The sequence below is a fragment of the Mus caroli genome, chromosome 8, assembly GCF_900094665.2.
Source record: "Mus caroli chromosome 8, CAROLI_EIJ_v1.1, whole genome shotgun sequence".
NCBI classification, from domain to species: Eukaryota; Metazoa; Chordata; class Mammalia; order Rodentia; family Muridae; genus Mus; species Mus caroli.
Window position 1 is genome coordinate 29062490 of NC_034577.1, and position 12455 is coordinate 29074944.

Below are 12455 nucleotides of genomic sequence, written 5' to 3' on the forward strand. Positions count from 1 at the left end.
TGTAGACCAGGCTGGCCTCGAACTCAGAGATCCGCCTGTCTCTGCCTCCCCAGTGCTGGGATTAAAGGCGTGTGCCACCATCACCCGGTTTGATTTAGTCTTTTTAAGAATTATTTTTATTTATTTCTATGTGTATGTGGAGGTCAGAGGTCAATGTTGAATATCTTCCTATCTATCTATCCATCCATCCATCCACCCACCCACCCACCCACCTACCTACCTTTGAGAGAGAGCATCTTACTAAACCTGGAGCTCACTTAGCAAGTCCCAGGAATCCTTTTTCCTTCCCCTCCCCCCTCACATCCTCCAATCCTGTCTTTGACATAGGGCCTCATCACGTAGTCCTGGATGACTTTGAACTCAAAAGTTTAGAGAGGGGCTATCTTTAAGCTTTCAATAATAAAAAGGAAAAAGTAACCGGTCCACTAAAGTGTACAAACAAGGATTCCCAGGGGTACACCTACCTTCTCCTTCCTTCCTTTCTGCACCCGCAGCACCATCCCCTGCATTGGAGGCCCCTCCTACAGCCAGATCCGTTAACGGGCCAGTGAGGTTATCTATGCTGCTGGCAGCAGAGAGGCAGGAGGGGGTGGACGCTGGTGAGATCAGAGAGGCACTAACTACAGTTGCCTGAGGTTTAAAACAGGTAGGTAAGGCCTCAGGGGGCATGGCATCAATCAGCAGAGCCCGGATGTCATCAGCCTAAAAATGATTAAAGAAAATACAAAAACCATTATTAATGCTAAGATTTTCACCACGTACCAAATGTAAAGACACAGACATCAGGCAAGGACAGTGACAGTGATTTTGGTATCAAATGTCGAGTGGTGGCTGGAAGAGTCAGACAAGGGTTAGTGAAAGTAAAGGAGGCTGATTATACACGAGATATCATTGAAGTACAGAAGGAACTGAGAGGCCATGTGGTTTTGGCTATCAAGATTTCCAGGAAGAATGCCAACTCCACCCCATGAAGTGCCAGTTGAGCCCTGGAAGGTAAGGTCATGCCTGGAATCCTAATGTACAACAACCACCCTGCAACAAGGACTTACCGTCGCCAGATCTAAAGGTGTCTGACCTTCCTGGTTCTTCATGGTTGGGTCTGCACCATGTGCTAGGAGCAGGGCACATAATTGCGTCCTTCCTTTCTGGGCGGCTTCGTGAAGGGGAGTAAAGGCCCACTTATCCGTTGCGTTTACACATGTGTTGTATTTTATCAGTAACGCTGCTATGTCAACATGCTGAGAAAATCAAGAGAACACGGACACTGAAGAAGAAAGCCACCCAGCCGAATTTGTCAAGTATCCTTGCTATAATTTCACCATCCTAGGCCTCATCCTTAATAGAAACTTCTTAATAACAAACAAACAAACACAGCCCTCTCCTGTGCTTTGGACTTGTCTCCTCGTCAGCTATTCTTTTGCCTGTCTAGGCTGGTCTCTAACTACTTATTTCCAAAGAAGAGATCAGGAATTCCTAAGACAGGCATGGTACCCCTGATAACATGATAATGAAGATGGGAGGAGGTCTGTGCAGAACCACTAGGATTCTGCTGAGGACAGGCTAGTTTATCTAAATGCTTTAAGAGTTTTTGGATTATGAGAATATCATAAAACTAACTTTGCAGTTTATGTTTAACTTCTAACAAGAAAGCTCTGTAGGATTCTATCAGAATCACTTCCAAAACAACCAACCAACCAACCAAACAAACAAACAAACAAACAGCCAACCAAACAAACAACCCCAATTTATCTTCTTTACGCAAAGGATGTGTTCAAAAAGCAACTTCTGCTGAGTTCGTCTGAAAGCGCGGCATAACTTCAAACGATTCCTCAGATGATAGCACAAGTTACTTAAGTTGCGTTTCCTGCATTTTATTAAGAGGAACACAATTTTGTAGACTAATTTGCATAGACTTCCAAAATTAGTCCAAAACGAGTTACAGTTTGTATAAATGTGGGCGTATAAATGAGCTGTGTGTTCAGTATGCATTGTTAAACTTACTTATGTTGAATTTACAGTGTCTTTAGTGAAACCAATTACAAGCTTGCTAAATTGGCTGGCAAATGTCTACAAGACCAATGAAGAGGAAGGGATATTACTGAAATAGAGTCAAACACAATTCTTAAGCTTTTCCTTCTTTTTAAGTAGCTACACTTCTGGAGCAAACCACAGTAACTGAGATGCACAAGTGAGCTGCAGCTTAGCTCTCGTCACCTGGGCAGGACCAGAGGACTGGGTGAGAAGGCCAAGATCAGGAGCCGACTCTACTGTCCTCGAGAAAGGCACTAAGCACTGACTAAAGACATGGACTCAATGTTAAAAAGGTGGGCGAGAGAAGAGAATGTGGGCTCCAGCCAACCCATCTCATTGTATATGCCGTCTACTACTGTGATGGCAAGAAACCATCAGACAGAATCTATGTATTAGGGAAATAGCTGCAAAATGAGAAAGTGGAGAAAGAAAATCAATCTGCCAGATGATTTATTCTTATAAAATCACATGCTTTTGGTAAGGAATATCAGTACTTTTTTATATGTATTAATATCACAGAAATTAACTATCCTTTGTATGTATAGATAACTAAACATACTACAATACAAAAGATACTAAGCAGAATAAAGCGCATTGCCATAAAGAAAATTCTCATGAAACTTTAAACTTTAAGCTCAAACTTGTGGTTTGATGACAGTAGGAAAATGCTCTCTATTTTTTTTTTCTCATTTGCAGATAGAAACGGAAAGCAGGAGCTGTGGATCCCTACAAAGTAGCCTTGCTTGAAGATGAAGAGTGGGAGGAGCCACTCTGTCTATCACCTGAGCATCCGGTACGGGAACTTTGGTCAGGGAAGGCTATGCACACACGCAGAGAGCAGGACCATCCTTCATGTCTGACTTATTTCTACCGCGAAGCATCAGCCCGAGCACCTCGCCTACCACCATTTCTGACAAATGGCATCAAGGCACTGCCATGTGCCCCACTCCTGTTGAACACCATTTAGTGTCTGCAAAGATGGCTTTGCACTTTTACGTGGCAGTTTGATCCCTTAGCTGAATGCTATTCAATTGTGTGCAAACTGCTTAACCACTTGGCCGGAGCCTTCTGAGATTGTAGAGATAACTGTAGACAGCTAAATTCCATACCCACTTAGGAGCCTCCTGGCCTTAATAGTTTCTAAAACCTATCTGAGGTAGAGGCAAGATTTATATATGACCCACTATACCATGATTACTGTGTTAGATTATGTGCAAAGTCACAGAGAGCTTTCAAAGCTCATCAGAAAGTAACTATAGGGACGGTATGACAAAGCTTATATATATAGATGATTGAGCTGCACTCAACTCTGCTGCAAGTTGGCCATCTGTTCCTTAACATGCAACCCATAATTAATAAGGCATTAAAGCCAGGGAAGGCTTCTAGACGTTCACTGTGGCACACTTACCCCATAAGACGCAGCGTTGTGAAGTGGGATTAGCCCTCCTTTGTCCTGGGCATTGACATCAGCCCCATGCTCTAGAAGGTACTCAGCTACTTCCAGGTTATTGTAGCCTGCTATTAGAGGGAAAGGCGCACGTCAGGTCAGGAGAGAGAGATACGACTCACACATATACCAGCAAAGACCAGGGAAATTGAAGATTTTAATTCCTTTTCTTCAAAAGCTAATACTGACTTCACATAATTCAGTCTTTACGTAAGTGTACACCACGTGCTGGTTTCACTCACTGGTACCGCAGGCACCGAGTGTGAGTGGGAAGGTCCTAGGACAGTCTACAGGAGCTGACCCTCTTGGCTGACCATGTGAGTTGTGGGACTTGAACTCGGGCTGTGAAGATTGTTGAAAAGTACTGTCACCTGATGGGCTATCTCACTAACCTCATTCACCTTTCACGCCCAGTGGCTAAGTGCCTGGCACACAGTATATTGGTATCTAGCTGAAGGGACAGTGAGATGACACAGTGACACTTACCTGCCAGGTGGAGAGGAGTTGAATTTCTGCCCTGGGTGTCTCGGCAGTTGATATTCTCTGGAGTACAAAGCTTCTGCACTCTGGCTAGGCAGCCCTTCTTGGCAGCATCCAACAGGGCAGCATCCCCCCTCAGTAGGTCCTGAATATCTGTGTCTCCTTCTTTGACCAGATCTAGGGGCGTATTTCCATCTCTGTTCTTCTTAGTTGGATCTGCTCCATGCTGTAAAGACAAAAACCAAACGGTTCACGTGTGTTTGCAAGTGGGTAGGTAGCACATACAGAACTTAATTCATTTACTCTTGGTACCACACTCAGCTGGAAGGAGACCTATCCCACATTCACTTTGAAAATAGGAACGTAAATTCTGTTTTATTTTGTAACTGGGAGGATACGGGGGAACTTTTGCCTTTCTATGACAAACTTTCCCCAAGACTTGAAATTGTCTTTGAAAATATCTTATTTCTTATAATGGCCTAGATGTGAATTTCGGCCAGACTTCAGTTGCACTACACACTTACACACACACACACACACACACACACACACACACACACACACACAAAGAGAGAGAGAGATTGATTGATTGATTGATTTTTAATGATGAAACTAGGGTCTCACACTTGGTCACTAATCACTCCACCATTGAATTATGGTTCCAGCACAAATTGGACAAAGATATTTAGGCAGCATCATGAGAAAGAAATAAAGGAATCTATACAGGAAGAAAAAAACTGAATTCTAAATGACATCAATTTAAAAAAAAGTTTGATAGTTTAAAAGTGTATTTCATGATGTATAAATGTACTTTTAAAAAAACTACCTTGGTTTAAAAAAAAAGCTGTACCTATAAGCCAAGAAGTTTTAATATAGACCTGATTCAGAAAGCTGTTCACCCACTGTAAAAATTAAGAATAAGCTAGCCAGATATGGTGGCATACACCTTTAACCCCAGCATTTCTGGGGGCAGAGTCAGGCAGATCTCTGTGAGTTCCAGGACAGCCAGAGCAACAGTAAGACTTTCTCTTAAAAAATGAATGAAGAAACAAATAAACAAAGCACAATATTCAAATTAGACAACGTATGCATAATATCCTATAGGTAATTTTTAAAAAGTATCTAGTGGTAATACTTGCTATATATATATTATGCTATTACAGTATTGAATATAAACTGGACTTACATATAATAACAGTATTTTTTCTCTGGTTAAGAAAAGATGAGAATCCACACAGATGTATTGCAAGACATGCATGTGACGTGAGTATGTGATATTTAGTAAGAAATGAGTTAACAATACTATTAGTTACGACAGCAGCAATATTGGCCTCAAAGAGCATGCCTGATGGAAAAGTTCCTACGGCCACTTTAATACTAACACTACATTAGATAAACCGTGTAAATTAAACCAACATTCCCAAAACCTTCTTGGGTGAAATGACCCCACTTAGTCAATTCCGAAAGACCTATCAGGAACTAACCAGAGATAGCCCTCTTAGCACTTGTAGATTACAACAGATTAGTTTTCAAAAGCAGTAACTAAACCCAGGCTGCTGCTTCATGTCTACATACTTTTAGAAGGAGTTTGCAGATTTCATATTTTCCCTTGGCTGCTGCTTCATGGAGAGGGGTGAATTTCCACAGGTCGGCCACATTGACTGAAGCTCCGTGCCTCACCAAGAGCTCGGCGACCTCGTAGTGTCCATAGGAGCAGGCATTGTGAAGGGGAACCAAGCCACTAAACAAAAGGAAAATAGTCACAAGACAAATATTTCAGCTGAAATAATTTGCATAACGGTGGACAGTCTCAGTACTTGGGAGGTAAAGGCAGGAGGTCAGATCACCCCAGCTGGAGGGGCGTTTCCACCCAGCACAGCCTATGTGAGACTCTGCCCCAAACCTTCCTCCTAGTCACACGCGTCTGCGGCTAAGTACTGAGAACCCACTTACACAGAAATACTTCCTCTTTGGTCTCTAACATGGGCCCCATTTCTAAGCAGGGACTAATACTTTTTACTAGTTATTATTGTGTGCACACATACGTGTGTCACGATACACGTGTGGAGGGAGGACCACCCTGTCAAGTCAGGTCTCTCCTTACACTTTATGCATGGTCTAGGGATCAAACTCAGGACAGCAGCTCACACAGCAAGTGTCCTTACTTGCTAAGGCCCCTCACTAATTCAAACACTCATAATTTAAAAACAAACAAACAAACAAACAAACAACTTTTCAATATAAAGCCTTCTATCACAGCAATCATTAATCTTGAAATACAATATATATTGATTTATTCTTATCGCTCGATCTACTCATCTATTCACATTTGTGTGTGTGTGTGTGTGTATGTGTATGTATGTGTGTATCACTCATAGAATTAAAAACATACTTTATTTCTGGTAGCACTAGGATTAAGAGTCAGGGTCTCACGAATGCTAGTGGCACTCTACCACTGAGCTATACACACCCAGACCTCTCAGTTTAAATATAGGTTTTCCTAAACTCATTCCATAAGCCAAGAAGGCACCAAGTTCAAATCCTACTGCCTCAGCCTCCCAAATGGCTGGGACCCCAGGTCTGCTTAACACAATCCTTTCAATTCTTACTTGCACCCTAGCAATATAAAGTCCTGTATACTACAAAGTATTAGCACACATAATTAACCAATCTACTTTTTATCATCTCTCAGATTTACTTTGATTTGTATTTTACTAATGAAAATTGCCAGCTTACTCATGACACACAATATAAAGTAACGTAATATATAACACATAAACACAGAATACATCCTACTTATTCAGTTGGTATCTTTCACTATTTGTTTTAGTTATTTTTAAGTTCATAATGATTCAAGAGTGGTTTCTCTGCATGACTTAAATATTGAGGTACAAAGCAATGGAAACTCAAAGTGATTTCAGAAGAGAATTCACACTGGTCATAGTAATGCATGCCTTTAATCCTAGAATTAAGGAGGCAGAGGCAGGAAGATCTCTCTGAATTTGTAGCCACCCTGGTCTACATAGCAAGTTTCAGGCCAGCCAGAGATACAGAGGACCTTTGTCTCAAACAAACTCCATCTAAAAAAGAAGAATATCATCAAGGAAAAATAAAATTCAGTTATAAATTCTACTCAGCTAAGAGAATCTAAACTTCTCATCTTCTGAGCAAGCTCCTTCAAAGAAAGCAGGTGACATTCTAAAAGGCAGCACAAAAAAGACACCCTCTCAAGAGCCGTGCACTGAAGCCAGTGTAAGTGGACTTAGGACATGTAAAAACATTCAGTTATGCAGTGATTATTTAGAGATTAGTGTCATCTACAACAAAGGCTTGATGATGAAACATCCCAGTACTAAACTAAGACATAGAAGCAACACTGGCTGCACTCCAATGCATTGCAGTACTTTGAAACAACCAGTGAGGGTGTCCTGAATCATCATGTATGGTGCATGACTTGAGAAAGATAAAACACTTAGCAGTTACCCAAAGCCTGAGCTGCACCTTTTTCTTTATGGTGCGATGCTAAGTAAGTGCACAAAATGGGGCCCCCTCATCTGAGCAGCTATTAAACTGACTCAGGATACAGAAATTGATTTTGGTTACTCTTCTTAGATTTATAAGTAGCCACTTTAAAAGTTTTCCCTGGTGTGTCAAGTAATTCATCTAATATAAAAATGTAAATAACTTAAATGAACAGAATCAAAATTATATTTCTATTATAATTGTGGGATGGATTAAATTCTTAGAAGAATTTTTTAATAGCAAAAAAAATATATAAGGAAAGGATAAGCAGTAAATTACAGATTACATAAAATAATAGTAAATGAAATAAAATCCTATACACAGGCATGAAAGGATGCACCAAATTGGAAGACATAGTGCAAGAACAGGTAAAGTCCAAAGCAGACTGGAAAGGCATCCTCACCCGGGCACCTCGCAGTGCAAATTCAAAGGTGCCAAGAAACACGCTCACAGTCCAGGTGATTGACAACTGCTGGACACAGCCCAAGACAGAGCTGGACAATTATAGGCAAACTGTTCATGTTCTATCTTTAGGGTGAGGGATGAATCAATCTTCAATTTCAATATGTATGTTTATTTAAGTAGTAATTTAAATGAATCATGTATATATTTTTAAAAAAGCATCTACGACACTAAAAACATTTTAGTGTTTAAAATATTAAAAATATTTTAAAAAGCATTATGTCATTTGTAAATTTTTTGTTCCAAAGAAAACAGCTATATTCTGTAGATAAAAAGTATGTGATTTTATTTAATTTTATGTACTTTATCTAAGTCTGGACGGATTTGCACATTCACATACCCTTTGTCTTTGGCATGGACATCAGCTCCATGATGTAGAAGGTACTCAACGACAGCCACGCGGTTGTAGCCTGCAGCGAAGTGTAAGGGTGTAGAGTGCCGGCCCTCCAGGTCTCTGCAGTTCACGTTCTGCGGGCTGCAGAGTTGCTTTCGTGGTGCACACACAGACACAGAGTCAGAGACGACACCGTTAACACCCGCTCATAGACTCTGCTCTAAACTGGGCAGCATCTTAAAATACTATAATGATATAGTAAATATTCTCTACAGATGAGATGTATAAAAATCAGCACCATAGCCAGACATGGTGAGGCATACCTAAAAATCCCTGAGCTGGAGAAGGTGACAGAGAATGACCTCCAGTTTGGGGTCAGTGCGGGTTACACAGTGAGTCTGAGGACAGTCTGGGCCACATGATGTTTCAGAAAGCCCCAAAGGAGAATTTGCATTACGTTTGGCATTACTGTGACAGCAGAACTGAGTGTACAGAGGAGTTTAGTATTTGTTGGAGACCCTAGTCCAGTCCCTAACCTAACCGATATCCAAGGGCAGCCAAGAAGCCTCCCGTCTCATCCATGTCCATCTCCCTCCCTCCCTGAGACTCCTCACAGATGCACCCTGTGGTATGCTTAGTTTGGTCTCTGCTCAAATCAGACCAACCTGAGCTGACTACATGGAACCAAAGAACCTAAAGAGAGTTCCTGTCTCCTTAAGTGTGGGTCAAGAGACACGTGCTCTCTAGGTCCCACAATTTTGTGATTCTAGTCATTCTTTGATGAATGTCAGAACAATTTTATATCCTGTTTCTCAAATTTTAAAATACTTTAAACAGAAGCAGAGAGGAAGGGAAGGAGAGAGCACCACTCTTATAGTACAGGCTATCTCAGAATGCACAAGGATCCTCATGGCTCGGCTTTCCGAAGGGATGAAAGGCATGAGCTAACACACCCAGCTAACTTCTATTTCTTAGCTTTTGAGAAAAAATATACCAGACCTAATTCTCAATTTGTATGCCTTCTTTAGACACTTACACTCCACTGTCAAAAATAAAATTTTCTCTTAATGTGAATGCATTGTTTAGCAACTTGAAAGCACATTTTTGCCTACTTGCACACAAATATATGAAATTAAAATTTGTTTTCTGGCCAGTAAGATGGCTCATGAGAGTAAAGGTACTTTCGGCCAAGCCCGGCAGCTTGAATTCAATTCACAGGTTGCCCATGGTGGAAGGAGAGAACTGATTCCTTTGACTTTACATATGCACCATTGCACATACAGAGTATAGTTCATGCCATTATATGTAATAAAAATGTATGTGTCTATCTTATTTTATTTTATGGGTTAGGTGCTATAAGGACGTACTGGGAGAAATCTTGGTAGCACTCACTCTTCTATGTGTAGATTACCCTGCCCATTGTTCTACTGTGAGTCCCTTTGTTTAGATCCATTCAAGTGAGGTAGGCAGCCGCAGTGAAGGCACTGACTTACCTTCACAGTTTCCAAGTCACCAGCTTTCGATGCCTCTAAGAGACGATAGTCCACGTCTGAAGTGCGCATAGGAGTGCTCTCTGTATCAAAGGAGGGAGACACTACTGTTGGAGAAAGTTCTGCAAGGAAGACTGCTTAATGAGGGAAAAGAGATTATGGGTCGGACATTACTGTGATATAATGGCTCCTTCCTCCATCTTACCTAAGAAGTACTTTTTTACTTTATACTTCAATTTATAGCTCATCTAAGTCAAATTTAAATATATCATAACATAGAGAACACTTTATACCCTACCACTCTAGTCATCACATGCTCAGGTTAAAGACTGTTTCATAGGAGAGTAAGGAAAGCTGGAACCAGGAGACCAAAAATAGCTCCAGACTTTGCAATGCCCTTGTATGGGAGAAGACAACAAGGTGAACTGTGACATAGTAAGTTGGGTTATTACAGTTACATGCTTACATGTCAGGTATTTTGATTAATCAAATATGGATATATAACAAAACTTTATTCAAAATTGATCTTTTAAAGAAAAGAGATTCAATATGCTCACGTAAATGTGGCTTTCGGGAGGGACTTATAGCAGTACAAGAGAGTGTGGCAGACTATCAGGACCAGAGGCTTGGGCCCCATGTGGACTTTGGAGGATACTTCAGATTTTTGCTATTTGTATTTATTATTACACGTGCCATGGCATGCAGATGGAGCCAGGTCTCTCTCCACCATGGCCCTGGGAGCTGACCTCAGGTTGTCAGGCTTGCTCCGCAAGCACCTTTAACCACTGAGCCATCTTACTAGCCTGATGCCTCCCAAGAGTGAGACCTGGTTTTCCTCAAAGTCTCTTTCAGGTTTAAGATTACATTACATTACACTATGATCAGAGACACTGAGTTCACAGTCCAAGTGGGAAGGATCAAGTGATGCCATAAAAGGCTTTAGATTTTAAAAGAAATACTTTATTTTTCTACAGTGCTTTGTTCAGAAGGGTTGACTTTTATAGACGAGTTTAAGAACTCTTCTGTAGAAGACAAACTGTTTGATCATATTAATAATTCTTAGCAGATAAAACACTAAGATTAAATCAGATAAAATACCAAAGCTAAAAAGGAAAAAAAGATTGTCTCGAACATGAAGTCCATTTTAAAATTCTTTCTCTTTAAAGAAAGTATTATACTGTACTTGTTAGTGGAGTGGCTGGGGGCTGGAATCCTTGCTCCTGTTTACATTTCCTTTTCACAAAACAATAATCCAAGTATTTGCCAAGTTGGTTTTTGGGCTGCTTCACATCAGAGTCAATGTGCTGAGCCCTAACTCTCTGATGCCTGTACTCGCTGACTTTCTGGTCATTGGTCTCCAGTCTAATGCTGAATGTGTACTACTGCACCTATAGGCGAGGCTGTTCTGCAACACACTGTACCATGTCTCCATGAGAGAGTCCAGCAACAGAGAAAACTCAGGAAGACTCTTTAGTCATTTTCTAGTCAAGCAAAATATCCAGTGTACATAGCAGAGTGCTACTAAGAACTACGTGCAGGAAAGTTAAACATGCTGATTTATTATGATAGCGATTATGGAGTTCTGCATATGTATAAATCTAAAATGGGTTTAGAACAAAGTTAATTTTAGAAATAATATAGCAGGACTTGATAGGCAAATCCTTGGTACCAAAGTAGATGAGGCAGAAATATTACAGATCCAAGGCCTGTCTAGGTTACAGAGGAGTTCAAGACTAACTTAGGCAATTGGTCAGACTCTGCCTCAAGATTAAAAAGTAAAATGAGAATGTAGAAATATGTATAAAAGAACACTCGGTATCCTCTTCCAACCATGGAGTAATTCCAATAAAACTATTTTCTATGTTTTTTTAAGGCTCTGTATCTCAGATAGCTCTATTATTTGTATTCTCTTTCTAGATCAACAATGAATATAGCAAACTGATTCCTACCATTTGCTGAATTAAGCATTTATAATTAACGATATGCATCACAAAATCAATTTTAGAGTAGAATTATAAAAATAACTGAACTTTTTACTTATGATTCAATATTCAATCTCATCCCCAGAAGTCATGGACCTGAGATGCGTTTACTAGAAGGCATCTTTAAGGTACTAAATGGATCCAAGCTGTTCAATTTATTTGATACCTCATCCACATTTTGTTAACCACTGTTAAATTTATGCATAGTATTGTGACAGACTGATGCAGTAGCTGTATGCTTATTTATGGTTATAACTCAGAAATAAAATTCAGTAGTGAATCATTTCCAGTAAAAAAGGACAAAAGAATATTTTATAAAAATCTCAATTTACAAAATGATTGCAATTTCTTGAAAGAGCTATTTTCTAGTGAGGGAGCAGTATCTTATCTTCCTGCAGCAGATGCTCCACCGCTCTGTTCAAGGCAGGGGTTTAACACTCCAGCTTAACACCCTAGCCTCATTCTGAGAGTGAAAACTGGAGGAAAAGCCAAGAGTGAGAAAGAAGAGTAACTACTGAAACTACTGGAGGAAGTAGTTGTCTCTGTAGAAGAAGGTGCAGGAGAGGAGGAAGGAGAAACAGCCATGCGTTAAGGATCAAGAGAGATCCCTGAAGGATCTGGAGCTAAGAGCAGGCCAGACGAAACAGAGTAAATAGTAAGTAATAACTTGGGGTTATCAGTAGAAAATAGACTCCAACAGCAAGGAG

At 40.4% G+C, this 12455-nt stretch overlaps 1 protein-coding gene across 1 annotated transcript in view; it reads right to left on the bottom strand.

Annotated features, from left to right (window-relative positions):
* The window catches only part of Tnks (tankyrase), a 137175-nt gene that overhangs the window by 16918 nt on the left and 107802 nt on the right, over positions 1 to 12455 (bottom strand). Inside the window, exons 13-19 of the mRNA XM_021169245.2 lie at positions 9770 to 9849; positions 8283 to 8428; positions 5534 to 5699; positions 3965 to 4184; positions 3440 to 3549; positions 1050 to 1238; positions 465 to 702 (exon numbers count right to left, since the gene is read on the bottom strand). Coding sequence (XP_021024904.1) covers positions 465 to 702; positions 1050 to 1238; positions 3440 to 3549; positions 3965 to 4184; positions 5534 to 5699; positions 8283 to 8428; positions 9770 to 9849 — 1149 coding nt within the window. The remainder of the gene's footprint in view (positions 1 to 464; positions 703 to 1049; positions 1239 to 3439; positions 3550 to 3964; positions 4185 to 5533; positions 5700 to 8282; positions 8429 to 9769; positions 9850 to 12455) is intronic.